This window comes from Salminus brasiliensis, chromosome 14 (assembly GCF_030463535.1).
Source record: "Salminus brasiliensis chromosome 14, fSalBra1.hap2, whole genome shotgun sequence".
NCBI classification, from domain to species: Eukaryota; Metazoa; Chordata; class Actinopteri; order Characiformes; family Bryconidae; genus Salminus; species Salminus brasiliensis.
Window position 1 is genome coordinate 35,513,154 of NC_132891.1, and position 21,368 is coordinate 35,534,521.

General features: G+C 43.7%; 1 protein-coding gene across 1 annotated transcript in view; it reads right to left on the bottom strand.

Annotated features, from left to right (window-relative positions):
• slc1a7b (solute carrier family 1 member 7b) overlaps positions 1–21,368 on the bottom strand; it is a 46,026-nt gene that overhangs the window by 21,505 nt on the left and 3,153 nt on the right. The window contains exon 2 of the mRNA XM_072696222.1: positions 9,032–9,111. Within this exon, the coding sequence (XP_072552323.1) occupies positions 9,032–9,111 (80 nt within the window). The remainder of the gene's footprint in view (positions 1–9,031; positions 9,112–21,368) is intronic.

Genomic DNA, 21,368 nt, shown 5'->3' on the forward strand with positions numbered 1-21,368 from the left:
CTTGCTCATCACTAATACTATCATCACTGAACTAAAACTACTATATATATATATATATATATATATATATATATATATATATATATATATATATATATATATATATACAAAAGTCAAGACAAAAAGACAAAAGTTTTGGGACACCTGTTCATTCTTTGTGGCCCTGCTCCCTGCTCTTTAATCCTGACATGGACAAAGAAAGGCCTTGGGAGGAAGCTTTTAGGGTCAGATGAGCCTTGAAATTGAGATTGGGTTGGGAGACCATAATGAGCAGAGGTATATCTGAAGGAGTAAGGTGACTCTCACTTAACCCCTAGAACACTGTACCAACTGTTAAGCATGGTGGTGGGAGCGTCATGCTGTGGGGCTGTACATCTTACTAAATAGATGAAGCAATGAAGAAGGAGAACTACTTTGGGATGAATCTGGGACCAACCTGATGGCGTCGGTCTTTACCTTCTGTCCCGTTCCCCTTCCTAAATTCACCCCTGCTTAATCCTCTGCACCTCTGACTGATATGTGTTCTAATGTAGACTTCAAAGGAGCCTCAATAGCATGTAACGATCATCATCAAGTAAGCTCAAACTGTTGCTTTACAGCGAGACAGGAAGCATAATATTAAAAGGGGTCCGGAGGTGCCTGACAAAACAAACAGCAGCATCGTTATCTGTGGTGGTGTACATTCTGCCACTGGTTGCTAAGCTACCTGTCAGCAAATGATGATCATATTAAAGTTCCTATGTCTATAGTTAGCCAGTAATAAATGACGCACAGTAAAGCACATGCGCCTAAATTACTACTGCACAAGCTGTTTTCTGCTGCTAATGTGAGTTTAGGTCTGTTAGGTCCAATCAAGTCTGAGATCTAAAGGAATTCTTATCAGCAAAGTCCTCCTGAAGGCCAAGAGGACGATGAGTGTGAGGGAAAGGAGTGGGTGGGAGAACGCTGCCATCTGTTCACACCTGTTGGAGAGAAAAATAGTTCCTTCCATATGACACTGATTACCTGCGCTTAAATCACTGTGGATTTCGAAAAGCATCACTGGACATTGTTTGGACTGATTGCTTATTGTTCTGTACGTTTGAGCCCTTTCCTGTCAATTAAAACACTGAATCATTTGTAATATTTAGTTCAATTTGGTTCATTTTTGAATCTTTGGTTTTGTTTTAGTTACAATGAAGTAATTGAGCAGCGAACAGTGTTTATGAACTCCAGCATGTTGGATTTCAAAGTCCAAAAAAGTGCATGATGAATTTGATAGGAAACAGGGCCGCTGCCCGTCTTTCAGATGTTTCCAGGCCAGCTGAATGTCCTTCCATCATTGGTTGTTGTGGAAAATTCATTTCTGACTGGAAATGTTGATCTGATAAAATCTTAAAAGTATTGGGACACCTGCTCATTCATTGTTCCTTCTGAAATCAATATAAATTATCAGGAGTTTCTCCTCCTTTTGTTGGAGCAACTTAAGTCTCTACTGTCCAAGGAAGAAGAAGGCTTTCTACTAGATGTTAGAGCATCGCTGTGAGGATTTGATTGCAATCAGTAACAAAAGTTTTAGTGAGGTCCGGAAGTTGGACGATGATCACCACCCACCCCAACTCATCCCATAAGTTCTGGATGGAGCGCCAACCATCATTCCAGAGAACACAGTTCTTCCACTGCTTCACAACGTCTCAATGCTGGGGGGCTTTGAACCCTTCTACTAGCCCACGCCTGGCATTATTAGGAAGCATGGTGCCAATAGGTTCATGATGTTAATCTGCTTCAGAGAGTCCTATTCTACTGGCAGCACTTCTCTACAGCAATGGGTGCAACCTAAAATAGCGGAATGCATTCGTTAGAAGGGGTTTCCACAAATATTGCTGGGTTATTTTACACGTGGATATGTTGGGACAGTCCATTGTCCATTGGGTTTTGTAGTAACTGAGGTTTGAGTTGAATTAAGGGCCCATAGGAATCTATTGTTATTGAGACTTAATGGATCACCAGGGTCTCTGAAACTTAAAAGTGGGGCACCGCACCATCAAAACACCTCCATCTCAAATTGGAACAAGCTGTGGATATCAGGCTGGGCTGCAGAGATGTGGGCAGATTCAGTGGCTTTATAATTTACAGAGGTGGGTGAATGGATATTCAACCGAGCTTCAGCTTTATACGATATTCTGCAAAACGTCTTTTTTTTCAGCTGGTGAAGAAACATGATAGTGTGATCACAGCAACCTAAATTCCAGCCTTAGTTTGAAAGAGGAGCAGCCTCCAGCGCCCTTGAGGGGAACTGGGATGTGAGATTACTGGTTAAAGCATTTACAAGAGCATGCAGCTGATCCTCAAGAGATTATGGAAATGCTTTTTCATGTCTGCATATCCTGATTACACGTGTAAGCTGCCAAGACCTTCATGATGGACTACTTCGCACTCACCTCCACCCACCCCCTTCTTCTCCCTCCAAGGCTCAACTTTGACCTCAGCTATGAGAGGGGCTCTGCATTAAGCTTCTACCACGAAGCCGCCCTGAACTCAAGGCCAAAAGAGTTCGCCTCCCAGTTTCTGCCTCCAGGGTGTAGAGAATGGCACCTCACAGTGGAGTAAAGTTTGGTTGAGGAGGGATAAACATCTTGGGGCTTTAATTTAACATACCATTTGATTTGCTGGACTTGGAGGTTGTATATGTATCCACCTGTGATGTGATGCTGATTGATCTTCATTACTTTAATGTGCTAGCTCGTGCTTAGCACGCTAAAGGCTACACAGCCACTCTGAAATGAGGGCTAGTGCTCAGGGATGAGGTGGGTGGTGACCATCCAACATTGCGACCTTGCTAACACTCTTGTTGCTGAATGCAATCAAATCCTTACAGCAATGCTCCTCCAGAATCCAGTAGAAAGCCATCCCTGGACAGTTGAGACAGTTACTCCAAAAAAAGTATATAGTAATAGTCTATATAGAGTAGCTGTCCAGGAGGAGGGTTCGAGACCACTGACAGGCCTCTTGAAGCACCAATATTTTACTTTATCCAGCTGTTTTTCCACATTTGCTGAAAATTATAAAGGCCTGTTTTGTTGGAATTGAAGGCGACACACTGTGGTTTGAAGCCAAAGCTTGGAGCCAGACAAAGCAGTTAATTACTATTCAAATCAGGCTTTACAAACTAGCAAGCGTGCTAGCTGATTAGCACACTGAGGCTAGCCTAGCTGGTCTCTTAGCACACTTCTTGGCTCTTTGACCACCTTTCCTGTTGTCTTCATCATCCACAGCCAGAAGGTTACGAACTTACACATAAACAGGACTGTCCTCTGGCAGGCAGAAAGCTGATGTCAGATGTCTGATGGCTTTTCCAGCAGATGTTCTGACTGCACAGTTTAACGCTGCTTTTTCATCACTTCTCCTGACTGGTTTAAGGGTGTGCATCCCTGTCCCCATGCCCCTCCATCTGTCTTTAAACCACCCAGGCTGAGCTTCCCAAAAGAACCACAGAACAACAAACCAATCTTCATAAATCAGCCCTAATAAATCAGCATTGCACAGTCTGGCTCACATTCAGAGAGGAGCAGGGAACCCTGCCAGGTTTTATCAACAAGAGGAAGGAGTTTGCATTCTTTCCAAACTCCAGTTTCCCGATGTCCTATGTGAATTCACGTGGTTCCTGACCACTCGCATATGTGTTTGGAGGTGTTTATGCTTTGGAACATCATAAACCAAGCAATTTGTGTCTGTTCATTTAAATATCTCCCACCCAGTCAATCATATCTGCTTACCAGCACATGCAAAGGTCATGGCGCTTCAGGAGACTTACCAGGTTCCTTCAGGATGGTCATTATGAAGGTTGACCTGCCAGCTGTACAGCTTGTTATTTCAGGGGTTTTTTACACCAGGGTTCGCCAACCCTGCTCTTGGAGAGCCACCTTCTCGCAGACTTTGGACCCAACCCTAATTCAACCTGCCTGATCCAACTAATTACTGTCATCAGACGTCCTTGATTGGGGTGTGTTAGAGATGTGTTGGATTTGGAACCTGACTGAAGGTATTATATGTCCAAATATGTGTGGACACCCCTTCTAATGAGTGCATTCTAGTACTTGCACCCATTGCTGACACAGATGTGCAAATGCACACACACACACACAGCATTACGCTAAGGAGCAGTGGAACTGTGTTCTCTGGAGTGATGGATGGTGCTCCATCCAGTACCTCAGGGATGAGGTAGGATGGTGATCATCCAACATTGTGACCTCACTCTTGTGACACTCTTGTTGCTGAATGAAATCAAATCCTTACAGCAATGCTTTTCCAAAATCCAGTAGAAAGCCTTCCCTGGACAGCAGAGACAGTAAGTATATAGTCCAGGTAGTGTAGCTGTCCAGAAGGGTTCGAGACTACTGAAAGGCTACAAATCTTGAAAGTGCCAATATCCTATTATAATTAGCTATATTTTTCCATATGTGTGATTTTACATTCCTGAAAATTCTGTTTTGAAGATGTTTTGGTCAAAGAAGTCTTGTTGAAGTTTGATTTTGTTACATTATACTTTTTTATTTTAGGTAAATAAGCCTGAAATGATGAAAAATAATCAAGTTATATTACTTAGTACATAGTAATCATTTGAATTGGGTCAGCAGTTACTCATTTTTACTAGTTTTTAACAGGTACTGCAACTAGTAATCAGCACCGGAGTACATTGTTACATTTGGTCATGCAGTTAGGGATGAATCATGGTCTTACAAGGCCTGGCACAAGTATCTTTAAACCTCCTGACCCCACTGGACTGATCCATTAGCCATCCGTGCACACTGAGCCAGAAACCCCATAAACCAGTCTACTAGAGAGTACTGAACACCTCCACATGGTTGGAGGAGAGTGTGTGATGATTTAGGCCTGTAGTTAGCAATATACTAATTGATGGACTATAATCTTCCATTACTTGTTAGCTTTATTAGCCTCGTTGCCCCAGTGCTAAACTAAGGAAGCATACCAAACATGCCTTGTCTGATTGCATTTAATTCGATTACTTCCCAGGCATGCATTAAGTAGGCTGCCTTTCACAGACCCTTTGACTCCCTCAAGCCCTGGAGACAGGATCTATAATAAGTGCAGAACCGGATCATTTAGAGTGATGACTAATCCACACAATGGGAAGCAGCTCTGCAGCAACAGAAGCCAAAGAAGAAGCACATTTGGTTCTGTAAAAATAAGACTTTCCCCCAACAGCCTGGACCCATTCATCCCATAAAGCTCTATACATCTGTCATTAGCAGTTACAGCATCAATCGGAGAAGCTGCTCCAGAGTGGCAGACTGAGCTTCCGCTAATAATGGGGGAAATTGGGAAATCAATGGCGTCCACCTGCAACTGAAGTCTGGAAGAGAAGAAATCAACCACCTTTCTTTCAGCCACATTTATACACCATTAGCGACAGCCAGAACAATCATTAAGACAGGTTACCTTTAAGAACAGGAGGAGTTACCTTCAACTCCTGCGTCCTGCTTCACATACAGAGGAATCAATTTCTAGGCGAGATAAAACCATGGTTCATTCCAGGTGATCACATCTGGTCAAATTTGACCCAGAAAAGGAGACTGGGGACATGATATAAGGTGGTAATAACTTCAGACTCCAGTAGATGGCACTGCATGGGGGAGACCGGGCTATACATACCTGCGGGGTGTTTGACAGAACTCAGACTTTGAGAAAAGTGCTGTGTAATGCAATGAGTGTCTCGTAGGTAGTAACTTATAACACGTCCCCAGTCTCATTTTGACCCTGAAATGAGACTAGGGATGTGTTTTAAGTTACTACCACCTTATAACATGTCCCCAGTCTCATTTTAGGGTCAAAATTGACCAGATGTGATCAATTGGAATGAGACTGAAGTTACGACCACATTATAACTGAGACTGGGGGCGTGTTATAAGGTGGTAGTAACTTCAAGCTCCTGCAGATGGCACTGCATGAGGGAGACTGGGCTATAAATACCTGCGGGGTGTTTGACAAAACTCAGACTTTGAGAATAGTGCTGTACAGTGCAGTACAGTGTCTCGTAGGATGGTTTGCAAAGTTAATGCAGTTAATGATTGGCTAAAAGGAGTTATTGCATTTAAGCATGGCCAAAGACCATAGTGTGAAGGAAGTAGCTGAATCTGCAGGTGTGTGGAAGCTTATGGTCATACGGGTCTACCAGCAGTGGCAGACATCCCTACAGTCTACAGGAGATTCTCCTAAGGATTGTGGTTGAAAGACGAAACTGACAGACTTGCTTCTAGAAGTCAACCCAGGTCCTTTACCACCAATTTCTGAAAGAATTCTCCACAGGGAACTTCAGACCATCAACATATCGAAAAGGTCTTTGCTCACTTCTGCTCAAGAATGATGAGAATTGCAAGAATTTCCTGTAGACTGTAGGGATTTCTGCCACTGCTGGTAGACCTGTATGATTGTACATTTCCATACACCTGCAGATTCAGCTACTTCAATCAATTGTAATGGAAGTCAGTGTAAAAAGATTTTGTTCCAAGTCATTTTGGAGCATTTCTATTGGTCAGTTCATTCTTACGTCAGCTATACTGACACAGTTTTGCACTATGCTATAGGCTCTATTCGCTGTAATGTTCTATTTGTGTAAACCTGTGAAGTATATCATTATGTTAATATTGTGAGTATTATCATTAGCATTATTAGTCTTACGTCTCCAGCCATTTGAAAATTGCCAGTCACAGCTGGATATTCATCGTAAGTGTCATTATCGAGCTGCTACATCCGTCATGACGAGCAGTGCTTTCAGAATGGCCTAGAGTCAGGGCTTTTAACTAGGCCCATAAATACACAACGGATAGCACTGAAGGCCAGTGCCTACTCAAGGTCGTGGGATTCTTTCTGCTCTTCCTAACTGGAATTTCCAGCCCTACGCCAATCTGTTGCATTGGAAGAAATTATGTGTAAAAGTTTGCTTATCTTGGCAGAACTTGTTGATTTGCTCAGAAAAATACAAATTACTATTTACAACACGTCGCTTTGAAGAATGCATGTGGTATGCAGTTTCCCAAAAGTTGGCCATAAGACCACATTTCCCTCATGAATTTTTTCTCTGTCAAAGTCTGAAAAACACTCTCTATCTATTCAAATCTCAGTTAAATGAATCATTTGAATCTGTCATCAGAATGCTAGTGAACCTGGGCTATGTCTGGAGGCAGCCCAAGACCGTGAGAACCTCCAAGATCCTAGATCAGTGGTTCTCAGACTGCTCCTCTATTCCAGCCTGTTTCCACGAGTTAAGCTGAAGCAAATATCTGGACCTTCTGGGGGTCCCTGAGGAACCTCAGAACTAAAGGACAAAAAAAAAAGTCCAAGCCATTGTTTTGTGTTCACTTTCCAGCATTGCCTTCTTCTTCCATGCTCCAAAATGAGGGGGAATAGAAACAGTTAAGACTCTCTCACGCCTCCCTTTCAACCCAGGGCCTGCTCAGCTGCCTGGACCACCTTGCCGTGGCCTTGTAATTTGGAAGCAGCTGTGCAATGCGTGTCTCAGTGTGTGGCACTGATTAGAAAACTACCAGAGTCAGGAGCTGCTAAACAACCCGGCTTCCTCTCATCTCACAGCTCCCAGTTCCATCAGAAGATCATCGCTTCCTCAACCTCTCAAGACTGCACTGATCAGGGCGAGTGGTTCCAGGCTTCTCTTCTTTCATGATAGCTTTCTTATCTTCCCGTCTGCTCAGTTGTCTTCTGAATATTCAACAATCCAACCACTCGGTCTCTTCCTCTCATCTCACCAGCTTTTGAACCTGTAGGAGCACTAGCATTTCAGCAGAATCTGCTGATGTCTAAACATTTTACATCAAAGCCCTAAAGAGGCTTGTGTGGTCTTGAAGCCCCAGATTCTTTTGCAAGGCTTTTATATGAATATATGAATATAGGAAATTCACGAAAACCTGACCATTCAAGGGCCTCAAGACTTCCTGTGCTCTGTGACAAGCAATGCTTATTAAGAATCAGAGAGTGGAACTATTTTGTCAGGCGTTTTATTTTAAGTAACAGACAGTTCCACTATATGGACAAAAGTATTGGGACCAGCTGTCCAGAATACCAGCTCGCTCGTTCTTCTGAATTCTCATCCTGCTTTTCTTGGAGTAACTGTCTCTACTGTCCAGGGAAGAAGGCTTTCTACCTCTTTCTACCTCTACCTCTACCAGATTTTGGAGGGAGCATTTTTGTGAGATGATTGTATTCAGCCACAAGAGTGTTATCGAGGTCAGGATGTTGCAGGATGATCACCACCTCACCTCATCCCCAATTCCCCAGCTCATTCTAAAATTACTGCATGGAGCTCCACCAACCATCATTCCAGAGAATGCTCAATGCTGGGGGGGGACTTTACACCCCTCTTGCCCATGCCTGGCATTATGTGGCATGGTTCCAAAAGGGTATTGTTTGTGTGTGCCTTTGCACATCTGTGTCTGCAACTTTCATTAGAAGGGGTGTCCACAAACTTTGGACATGTAGTGTAGGTGTAAGCGATATAAGAAAACAGTGCATAAATAGATTCCTGTTTTTCAGTATGTGTGTGTGTGTGTGTGTGTGTAGGACTGTCATCAGTCATCAGCCTAATACATGATAAGGAAAACTCTCCTGCGGTGCAAATGGCACCCTAATTAGTCACCCACGTTGGTTAAAAGTGTGAAAAGAGCTGCAAGAGGTGCGAAACAAGCTTTCAGGTGCGAACACAACCCTTAGCTTGTCAAGTCGTTCCCAACAGTCTTTGCTTTGCTTATTTGCTCCTGCAAAAACTATTTATCCTAATGGACTGGATTCCGTATTCATTTCTCCAAAGCCTGAACTGAAGCTGCGCCGCGAGCGAGGTATAGCCTCGGGTTGTCAGCGCAACATCTGGCACCTGCTCTGAAATGTAGCTGGTTTCATTAAATCACGCAAGCTGTGATGGAGAGGCTCTCCGATGGGATGCAAATGGTACCACAGCAGAGGAACCCAGAGTGTCTAGCTGGGGTGCGAGCATTTTAACAAGAGCAGAAAGAGCCTTTACCTGGAAACGACGAGAGGCAGAATCAGCATCTTCAGCATTCTCATCAGGAGCTCTCCTGGAAACTGGAAGTACTTCACTTCCTGGAGAAGAAAGCAAGGCAAGAACTTAACCTTCAGATGGCATTGCATTGTGTACTGCAGCACACTTCCCTCCCAGACCGCAGAAATCCCAGCAAGCACATCTTGCCGACCATTAAAAAACGGATACGTTGAGGGAAGCAGCAGATTTATCCCTAGGCTCTGAATTTCCAGATGTCTTCTAACTGATGAAGGCTGCTGCAGATAGCTTGGGGTGGTCCTCTGATTGGATATGTTCAGAGGAAGTGTCATGGGTAGGGTGTTAGCAGGCTGTAATTTGATTGATAACGGTTAGGGATAGCTGTAGGGATGGCTTTTGTGATAGGTGAAGGCTGAGCTACTTGCAGGGGTGGGTTGATGGTTTGTTAGGGTCAGGGCAGTTGTAGATGCAGGTTATACGATTGGTCAAGGCTGGGGAGGGGGGTGATAGGGTGGGTTGAGGTGGGATCTACTGCATTATGGATTGAGATGAGATCAAAGCCAGTGTAGATTTGGGTTATGTGATTGGCTCAGGTTATTTATAGATGGAGTTAGAACTTACGGCATTGGCTTAGGTTGGAAGTGGTTGAGGTAGTTAGGGGACGTTGATAGGAAACGAGACGATAGGGCAGAGACTGGCTTTGGCCGGGGTGAGTGTGGGGGTTCTGTGATTGGTTATGGGTGGATTAGATCATTTGAAGGTTGGAAGTAGTTGGGTTTTATCCTTGGTTAAGAGATGAGGGAGTTGTAGACATGTTGTGGTTACATCACTGGTGAAGGTTGGAGGTCGATGTAGTTGAAGGTTCAAGGATTGGCTGAGGTTACATGGGGTCACATGATTGGCTAGTGTTGCTGGTAGATTAAGTAGTTGTGTAATTGGTGAAGGTTGCTGGTGTGTGCAGATGTGAGTCCTGTGATTGGCCTGGAGGTTGGAGTTGGGTGAGGTCAGGGTAGTTGTAGATGAAGTTATGCGATTGGCTAAGGCTGCCTTTATGGACCACCCAAGCCCCACTCTATCTGCATTTGCCCAACAGCAGAAATGGACTAACCTAGTGTTGGTGTGCCACCTATGATAATAAATTAATATAAAAATCCTGTTTATTTTTCAATGTTATTTTTAAAAATATGCATTTTTATCATGATATCTTGGTGCTCTTGGGGCCCCCTGGTGGCATTGGGACCCTAAGCAGCCTCGTAATTCGAGTATGCCTTGGGCTGACTCAAGAAGACAATCATGTAAAGTGATTCCTGGAAACCTTATAAGACAACAAGCTTTGCTGAGAGGCTTGAGTCTCCAGCGCTTGAGTGATGATGATGGGATTGGTTGGGAGAATTCCCAGTGGGTCGGTAAAGCTTCAGGGTGATTAAATGACTGTGGTCACTGCACATCTTATCTCCCACACGTATGAATCCAAGAGAACACCTGCTAAGAGTCAACGTTTGTTGTAAATTAGCTAAACTTCTACTTTATTAAGGACCTCAAGTGAGGTTCCCCTCAGTTCAGTTGCCTTTTTGATGGCCTTCACAAGGAGCTTGCATGCTTAGGTTAAGTAAAGTCAAGCCAGGTTGGTTGGAATTACTGCAGAACTCTAATTTCTGCAGTTTTATTTGTTTTTTCATGCATTTTTGGGGGCTTTGCTGCTTATGGAACTATGTTTTCCACTTGGAACAACAAAAAACAGGTTGACAGCTTCTACCAAGTACTCTGATAAGTGTGGAGGAGGAGATACAAGACACTCAAACTCTCACTCACACACAGATATCACATAATCTTGAGAGTAATGAGGTTCTGAGACCCTCTCCTCTCTCCTGCAGTGCTAGAATGATCCTTCACAGTGAGAGCAGTGCTGCATGATGTGATACAGCCTCACTATACACACACGCCGCAAACCCTCCACACACCAGCACTCAGAAACGAATAGCTGAAGTTCAATCAATTGATCAATTGCTATGGTGTCCCAGGGGGTTGTTATGGTGTTGCTATGGTATAGCCTGTTGGATGCCATGGTGTTGCTGTGTTCTAGGTGTGTGGTAAAATGTGGAGTGCCAAAAAGCTCATCAAATACGTTTGGCTAATAGAGCTGTGTCCACAAACTTTTGGCCAAATGTCGCTGGGCTTTTGGGGCAATAGATTTTGGCACCCCACTTTTGAGCCAAAAGTTTGTGGACACAGATCTGTTGGCCACATGTATTGGATGAGCTTTTGGACAAACCATTTTTTGAGCAAATGTTTTGGCACCCTACATTTTGGCCAAAAGTTTGTGGACACAGTTCTGTTCATGCAAAGGCTCTTCCAATACGATTGGTGAATGGAGCTGTGTCCACAAACTTTGGAGTGGCAAAATGTAGGGTGCCAAAACTTTGATCCAAGAAAAAGACCACCCCCCCCTTTTTTTTCTACACTCACTGCCCATCATATCAGCTCCACTGACCGTACAGCAGCACTGCGTAGCTCTATAAGTCCAGACTGTATCCAGCTGTTTCTCTGCATACTTTGTTAATTAGCCTCCCTTCACCCTGTTTGTTCTTCAACCACAGAGAAGGTAGGTAGTATTTGGGTGGTGGGTCAGCATTTTCAGCACTGCACTGACCCTGACTGACATGGTGGTGGCACTTAAAATAGTAGGAAATAGTAAACCTGACTATAAATACAGCTATATTAATAAATACAGCTATAATATAAATAATATAACCCAATTATATAATGAGAAGTACTAGAAAAAGTGATTGCAGTGCAGTAATGACATTAATATAATGTAATATACAGAATGAATTGTGTGTAATGTAACAGTGCAGTAACTACATTAATATAATGTAGTGATGTAAGGCATCCTGGGGTATCAGTACAGTATCAGTGATAAACAATAGAGTTTTAAAGTGGCAGTGCAGATGACAGAGCTGTGTGGCAGTACATAGTGATGAACAGAATAGTGTCCGATTGAGAAACAGCGGGACTGTTCTATTAGTACACTCAGTGCAGAATAATGTCCCGGCACAGTGACGAGGCGTTGTACAGTGAGATCGCTGTTGGGAGAAACGATCTCCTGTACCGTTCCTTACTGCTGCGGAGCTGAAGGAGAAGCATGTTACTGAAAGTGCTCCGCTGCTTGACCAGTAGATCATGGAGGTGGTGGGAAGTGTTCTCCAGAATGGCAGTGAGTTTGCTCAGAGTCCTCCTTTCCACAACCACCTCAAAGCCTTCCAGAGAGCAGCCCAGGACTGATCCAGCTTTCCTGATCAGTTTGTTGAGCTTACTGGCATCTCCACTCCTGATGCTGCCTCCCCAGCAGATTGCAGCAAAGAAGGCAGCACTAGCAACAACAGACTGGTAGAAGGTCTCCAGCATATTGCTGCACACGTTAAAGGACCTGAGTTTCCTCAGAAAGTAGAGTCTGCTCATCCCCTTCCTGTACACAGCCTCTGTGTTGGCCTTCCAGTCCAGTCTGCTGTCCAGGAGGACACCCAGGTATTTATAGGTGACTACCCGCTCCACATCCTGACCCGTGATGGTAATGGGACCGTGGGGTCGTGGTCCTCTTCCTCCTGAAGTCCACCACCATTTCCTTGGTCTTGGCCACATTGAGAATCAGGTGATTCCTCTCACTCCACACAACAAAGCTGTTAACCAGGTCACTGTATTCTCCATCCTCATCTTCCCTGATGCATCCGACTACCACAGAGTCATCAGAGAATTTCTGAAGGTGGCAGAGGTCTGACCTGTACTGGAAGTCAGTGGTGTACAGGGTAAAGAGGAAGGGAGAGAGAACAGTTCCCTGTGGTGCTCCAGTGCTGCTGACTAAGCACTCAGACTGGTGTGTGTTGTGCTGGTGGTACGAGTGGATCAGACACAGCAGTGCTGCTGGACTGAGAATAGCCCACCAACCAGAATTATCCAGTCAACAGGGTCCTGGAAATGGCCTGGTTTAAGAAGCCCTCCAGGGGGATCTTGCATCAATTTGTTAAAGCATTTTAGGGTGAAACTGAGGCCTTGGTCAACTTACTTACCCCGGTGGGCTTCTTCTCCCAAATTACCCTTCAAATGATAATAAAGGCCAAGCAAGTATCTACCCCCCCCCCCCCACACACACACACACACTTCACCTACTCATGCCATTTGTGTGGGTTTAAGGTTCCAAATGAAATGTGCTGTTAATGGTTCTGTGGGCGAATCATTCATTATCGCACACAAGCAAAGAGAGAAGAAAAGAAAGCGCTGGAGGAAAGGGTACTAAACTAATATCAGTGGAAATCGGTGCTTCTAAGCAAAGAGACCTTGAGTCACTGTGACCATATTTAGGGTCAAACATAATAGACCTTCATCAGAATCACTGAGTCGTCACGTCCCGCTCTGAACAGCAGCATTAGCGAACTTCCACCTGCACTGTTCAACATTGGGCTTCAGCACAGCCAACAGGAGGGCAGCTAGCAAGTCTGGGAGTCTCTCCAACACGGACGAAAGACTAGCTTCTCTTGTCTGAAGCACCTTTTGGAACTGAGCTTCATTCTGGAGGAGGAAAGATCTAGCAGGTTTAACTCCTCCCACTCAGTCCATGTAAACATTAGCAACGTTAGCAATAAATCCACAGCTAGCAAAGAGACACAGCATCGTATTTCTACATTAAACTGCTCACCGAGACCCGGCGCTGAGGGGTCTGACCCGGCGCTGAGGGGTCTGACTCAGTGCTGAGGGGTCTGACCTGGCGCTAATGGCTCTGATTTGGTGCTAAGGGGTCTGACTCGATGCTGAGGGGTCTGACCCGCAAGGGCTGTGACCCGGTGTTGAGGGGTCTGACCTGGCAGCACGGGCACTGACACTGGCAGCACGGGCTCTGACCCGACATTGAGGGGTCTGACTTGGTGCTGAGGGCTCTGACCCAGCACAGAGGGCTCTGACCCGGCACAGAGGGCTCTGACCCAGCGCTGAGGGGTTTGACCCAGCGTGGAGGGGTTTGACCCGGCACCGAGGGCTCTGACCCGACACTGAAGGGTCTGACCCGGCACAGAGGCCTCTCTTTCTCAAGGGTTTTAACCAAGCCTTGCTGAAACTGTTTGATTGGATTATAAATTAATTCATTAGCATATTTAATCGCAAATAAAGCCCTGTGTTCACTCCACTTCAGTTTAGCCCTCGTTTTATTGGTCGCCTTGTTAAAAATGATGGGCTCCTGCATTACTGAGCGTGGAGGTGTGATAATGGTCTGTTGCTGGTGGTTCAGCACTGATGTGACGGGAGTGCTTCTGGGTTTTACAGTGAAAATGGTGTAGCGTAGTTCAGTGGGCCGGATCTTTACTTCCTGCACCTGAATTTTCCATTTCTACCCTGAAAAAAATGTTTTTAAGAGTTCTGACAGAGCCCCGAGCATGTGATCATGGTGTGGGAGGAGAATGTGGGACTATGAGAGTAAAGGAACTCTGAGAACTCTGGGCTGAAGTTCAGCTTAGAGCTAGAAGGCCAGATCCACCTTGACTTTCCTTTGTATTCCGAGGGAGGGCTGAGAGTTATGACTGGAGGCGGTGGGCTGCAGAGACTTTGTCATGGGATGTGGGAGGTGGAGATGGAAGATACTGGACATCAGATTCAGGCATGTTCCTCCTCCCAAACTGCATCTGGGTTGTACATTGCATACAGTCTAGATGGGATAATCCCATGTGAGATTATGATGTGGATCTGCTGGTGTGTGTCGTGGTGTGTATCTGCTGGTGTGAGCTCAGACTGCCTCTGCCATGTTGTTGTTTACTGATGCGCTAGCTAAGATAGCACTAAGCACTTTGTGTGTGTGTGTGTGTGTGCATATGTGCGTGTATAAGTGTGTTTGTGTGTTTGTGTGTGTGTGTGTAAAAAAAAGACTAAAACATCCAGTTCCCAGATTACATGATTGCAAAATTACATTTGAGCTGCTGTGTGAGATGAGCACGAGAGCAGCAACACACACAGCATGATGTAACACACATACACACACACACACACGCACACGCACACACAGAGAGATGAAAGGGAGTGGGAGTGAGAATTTTCATTGAGTTTGATTTAGTTTAGTTAGTTAATTGCATTTTTTTATTCAATTCTATTTTATTTCATATTAGTCTGTTTTAGTTTAGTTTAGTCTGTTAGTCTGATCAGTCTGTTTAATTCAGATTGATCTAGTTTAATTCAGATTAGTCTGTTTAATTCAGATTAGACTATATTAGTTCAGTCTGTTTAATTGTGATTAGTCTATTTTAATTCAGATTAGTCTGTCTAATTCAGATTAGTCTGTTTAATTCAGATTAGTCTATTTTAATTCAGATTAGTCTGTCTAATTCAGATTAGTCTGTTTAATTCAGATTGATCTATTTTAATTCAGATTAGTCTGTTTAATTCAGATTGATCTATTTTAATTCAGATTGATCTATTTTAATTCAGATTAGTCTGTTTAATTCAGATTGATCTAGTTTAATTCAGATTAGTCTGTTTAATTCAGATTAGTCTGTTTAATTCAGATTGATCTATTTTAATTCAGATTGATCTATTTTAATTCAGATTAGTCTGTTTAATTCAGATTGATCTAGTTTAATTTAGATTGATCTAGTTTTATTCAGATTGATCTAGTGTAATTCAGATTAGTCTGTTTAATTCAGATTAATCTAGTTTAATTCAGATTAGTCTGTTTATTTCAGATTGATCTAGTTTAATTCAGATTAGTGTAGTTTAATTCAGATTAGTCTGTTTAATTCAGATTGATCTAGTTTAATTCAGATTAGTCTGTTTAATTCAGATTAGTCTGTTTAATTCAGATTGATCTATTTTAATTCGATTGATCTATTTTAATTCAGATTAGTCTGTTTAATTCAGATTGATCTAGTTTTATTCAGATTGATCTAGTGTAATTCAGATTAGTCTGTTTAATTCAGATTAATCTAGTTTAATTCAGATTAGTCTGTTTAATTCAGATTGATCTAGTTTAATTCAGATTAGTCTGTTTATTTCAGATTGATCTAGTTTAATTCAGATTGGTCTAGTTTAATTCAGATTAGTCTGTTTATTTCAGATTGATCTAGTTTAATTCAGATTAGTCTGTTTATTTCAGATTGATCTAGTTGAATTCAGATTAGTCTAGTTTAATTCAGATTAGTCTGTTTATTTCAGATTGATATAGTTTAATTCAGATTGGTCTGTTTAATTCAGATTAGTCTAGTTTAATTCAGATTGGTCTGTTTAATTCAGATTAGTCTAGTTTCATTTAGATTAGTCTGTTTTAGTCTATTTCAGGTTGTCTGTTTGGATTCAGTTTAGTTAGTTTTGGTTGAACTGAATCTGTTTTGTGTTTCTGATTGTTGGGATGTTAGTGGTGTTCCTCCTGCGGCTCTCTCCTGACTCCAGAACAGACTGGAATACTGACTGACAGACTGACAGGAAGAGATGGAGTGTTGAACTTTGATGGATAGAGAGATGTGTGTGTTTGTGTGCGTTTGTGCATGTGTGTGTGGGTGGGTGGGTGTGTTTGTCTGTGATAATGGAGGCTAAAGAGCTTTACCAGCCTGCAGCAGCATTAGCTACAGCTTAGTCTGCACTGCAACACATCACTACGCTATGGGTGTGGACATACATGTGTGTGTGTGTATGTGTGTGTCTGTAGTACCTACTGCCTATTAACAGAGATGCTGGGAGATACAGTGTGTGGATATGTGTATAATTGTGTTGCACAAATATGCCGATTGAACATTTCAGAACACACACTCACACACTCACACACACACACACACACACACACACACAGGCATGGTGATGCAGCTGTGCAGCATCTCTTTGGCTTTGCCTGATTTTACCATGACCTTGGAGATAAATCCAGTCCCAAAATAATATACTCCCTCCCCCCACCTCCCCTCACTACCCCCCCCCTCCTCCTCCCTGCTGGACAAGTAAGAATATAATCCTTAAAATCATGAAATCATGCTGCTTTCCCCGGCGCTGTGATGTTGGACATCCACTGCAGTCAGATGCTAACATGATGAAACTCACAGCGACTGCTAAAGGTGCAGGTTAGTGGCATGCAGAGGTTTGGGGGCTCCTGGTCTACATTTCTGTTCATTGGAAGAACCTCTAGGTTACTCCAAGAACTTAAGGGCTCCTCCAAGGACGTATCTGTCAATGTACTATGTACAGCAAAATGTGGGCAGCCAACTAGACAGCACCCGGGGAGCAGAGAGGGCGAAGGGTCTTGCTCAAGGGCCCAACAGTGGCAGCTTGCCGAGCCTGGGTATCGAACCCACAACCCTGTCAGAAACAGCCCGGAGCTCAAACCATTGGAAGTTCTTCACTTTGAAACCTTCAAGGGACCTTTTTCTTCTAAAACGCTTCTCTTGAAGGTCCCTTAAAACACCTTAAGAGGTTCCTCCACACTTTCAAACTGAAGAACCTCCAAAGGTTCCCCAAATCTCGCCTGTTAATGCCAGGTGTGAACTAACATGAAATAGATAGCACCTCCTCCAGTTCGGGCTGGGCGAGCATAACTGCGGTGGAGCTTCTTCAGCATTTGGGTTTGAAGGAGCCTGAAGATTTTTAACAAGAGTCATTCAGGCCCTAGCAATAATTTCCTGTTCAGGGCCATTCGCTTGTCCTTGTGAATATACTGGGCTTCTTTCAACCTCAGTGATTTGTGTAATAACGATAACTGCAGTGAAGGAGGCTCTTAAATACCAGCAGACCCTCCCAGAGGAACAGGAGCAATGCATCGCTTCTTCAAGTGCTTTGTTTTTGCTCCTCTGCCTTCAGCCCAGTCGTGAGTGAGTTCTTGTAGGAGACACAGCAGACGTCTGACTCCTGTGTTTGCTGGAACTGACTGTTATATATATATAGTGTTGATTTTTGGATCATTCTTGGAAGCCGTGGTCTGAATTTAAGAGCTGAGAAGACGAGTAGATGATCTGATGAGTAGATGGACTGATCTCAGAAACTCAGGTAGCGTCTAAACACGCTTGAGACCTTTTGGACTGATGAAGTTGGCTCTAGTTTCATGACTAGAGCACCTTTCCAACTGTTAAGCATGGGGGTGGCTGGTTGTGTTGCAGCCAGTGGCATGAGGAACATTTCACTGGTCCAGGGAAGAATGGGTTCAATGAAACAGCAGCAAATTCGAGCAAATAGATCCAGACATCAATCACCAAAAAAAAAAAAAAAAAAAAAGAAAAGCTGAAGATGAGACGAGAATGAGCTACAATGGACTACGTCACGAGGACCACTCCAACCTAAATGAACTAAAGCATGAAGTTGGAGTAAACTTATTCAGTTCGCCAACTTCTTATTGGAAGTTACGCTCCACCTTCCACAATGCTGTGGAGTCGAAATTCTATTTAGGATGTACAACCAAAACCCCACCCAGCACAACCAAAACCCCACCCAGCACAACCAAAACTCCACCCAGTACAGCCAAAACCCCACTCAGTACAACCAAAACCCCACCCAGCACAACCAAAACACCACCCAGCACAACCAAAACCCCACCCAGCACAACCAAAACTCCACCCAGTACAACCTAAACCCCACCTAGTACAACCAAAACCCCACCCAGCACAACCAAAACCCCACCCAGTACAACCAAAATACCTCCCAATACAACAAAATCTTCCCACCGGACATTCCGAACCCCTCCCAATTCAACCAAAACACCAGTAATAATTGTTGCACATTAAACTAATTTGCATATTCTGTCCCACCCAGTGAATTGACTTGGACACAGGGCAAAAATACTCCACATTCATTCATTCACATACTCCCACCTCAGAGGAATTTGGCTAGCACGGCCAATACTATTTAAGGTGGAACGACCTTAAAATCTGGGCAAATTTGCGAAGATATGAAGCCATACACCCAGTCCACTCCCGAAAGCATGGTTATTGTTCTTTTATAGACCCATCTTATACATGCTGCTTACAGTGTTCGGGCCTTAACTATAAATATCTCGCACCCAAGGTTACACTATAGTATTGAACTGTAGCTTCTTGTTAGCACTGAAAAACCATTAGGCATTCACACTGCCAACAAGACTCCCTCTCAGGGCCATTCGCGTGTTCTCGCTACATCTTCTGAATCCACTTAGCCTTCGATGTCAGCATTCTATGTCCCTTAACTGGACTGAAGAAGGCTCTTAACACCAGCCTTAAAAGGAGCAAACAGGACGGAAGGAGCTCAGCTACTTCAAGTGCTTTGTTTTTGCCTGGTCTGTTTTTAACCCCTTTCACGAGTAGCTTTCCTTATGCTGGCAAGCCAGCTAGTTAACCCTCTGGAGTCTATGTTAGGGCATTTTCTTCACTTGTGTAGAAGACCTCAATGTCACTGTACTGAGACCCCATGTGACCTGGAGCACAGAGTGAAGACATACTCTGAGCCCAAACCTGGAAAATTGATTTTTTAGAAATTCTTCATATTTCCTGTGACTAAAACAATGGGATTTGACCTACAAAATATTCTGATGTGTAATAACCAAATAATGAAGGTTGGAAAATGCATAATAAAGTATTAATAATCAGATCAGATTGTAGGATCATTACCAGGGCATTATATATCACTTTCCCTGCTACTAAGGTGTTCTGATCTAGAAAACCTACGTACATCCTATTTGTCCAGGTAGAGCGTACAGTAAAGCATGAATTGGACAATCAATCAATCAATCAATCAATCAATGCAGACATTTAACAGGAAGAGGTTTGTTGTTATATTTGGAAAGAAAACAGGGGGAACTGCCTAAAACATTATATATAATCCAGTCCAGTTTGGGGGCTTTTCATTGAACATTGAACAGTCACTAATGACCCTAGAAGCTTTAGGTAGCTCTGCATCATGCACATTAATCAGCCACCTCAAGGACCACTTCACTGAGCGAAGGAACAGCACTATTGTGTGCAATAACTCTCCAGTGAGAAAGCTTTCTGTGCTAGCGATTACTAAGTGACCGGGCCTCTCAGAGAGAGTGTATTCCTGTTTATGTAGGACTCCTCCAAGGCTCTGAGTAACATTCAAGGCTTCTGTAAAGAAGTCTTAAACTCTATTTATTTTAGAATTGTTGACTAATGACAAGTCGGTACATGAAAAGGGACAAACTGTGAACCTCAAACACCCGCAAGAAAATCACCCCCAAAATTACACACACCCAGCCTGGCATGGTAACATTCAGGGGCTAATTACAGTTCTGAGAACATGGTGCTCTGGTCCAAAACCCCACCCAGCACAGCCAAAAGCCCACCCAGTACAGCCAAAGCCCCACCCAGTACAGCCAAAACCTCACCCAGGACAGCCAAAACCCCACCCAACACAACCAAAACCCCACCCAACGCAACTAAAACCCCACCCAGTACAACCAAAATACCTCCCACTACTGCAAAAACTTCCCACAGGACAACCAGAACCCCTCCCAATTCAACCAAAACACCAGTAATAATTGCAATAATTGTTGCACATTAAACTCATTTGCATATTCCGTCCCACCCAGTGAATTGAGCTGGACACAGGGCAAGAATACTGCACATTCGTTCATTCACATACTCTCACATCAGAGGAATTTGGTTAGCACGGCCAATTCCGTGTGTTTTGGGAGGCAGAAGGAAACCAGGGTACCCAGAGAAAACCCCGACTGGCTTTACCATCCCTTCTCTTTCCGGTGTCTATTAACCTACAAGGCTACAGCTAACCAATCAATGTAAAATCATAGACTGCTGCAATCATGTCTTTATGAAGCTATATAATAATAAATGCAGCATTTTAGATAAACTCATTCTGCTAACTAGGCTGCACTGCACTGACAGGATAGCGGCACTATCCAATAAGACTTGCAGTAATGTTTTGTTTGGTTACACTAACAACAAATGGTGCAGGACCATACTCCAACAAATCATTTGAAAGTTCTTGTTACAATTCTAAAAACATCAAGTCATCACTGTGTCCAACCAGAGCAGAGCTCAAAACAGGCTAAACAGGGCCAATATAGGGCCAAACTAACCTAGGTGGGCTAGGTGGGTTCCTAGTGGCTTCGTGGTGGGTTCAGGGAGGACACGGGCTCTGAGTGGTTTGTAAATGTGTTGATATCGGGACCCTGCTGGGCTTACCCAATGTGCCCCATCCTTACAGCCCGCCCTAATCTCACATGGGTCCCATCAGCCCTGTCTAGGCCCCATGTGCAGTGTACAACCCAGATGGGGCTCATGTTTAACCTCTCCTGGTGGGGCCAACATGGAACCCATGGACAAAGCTAACAGGCATCTTCAACTCAAACAAAACCACATAGCTACTAAGTAGAGCTCAGAGAACA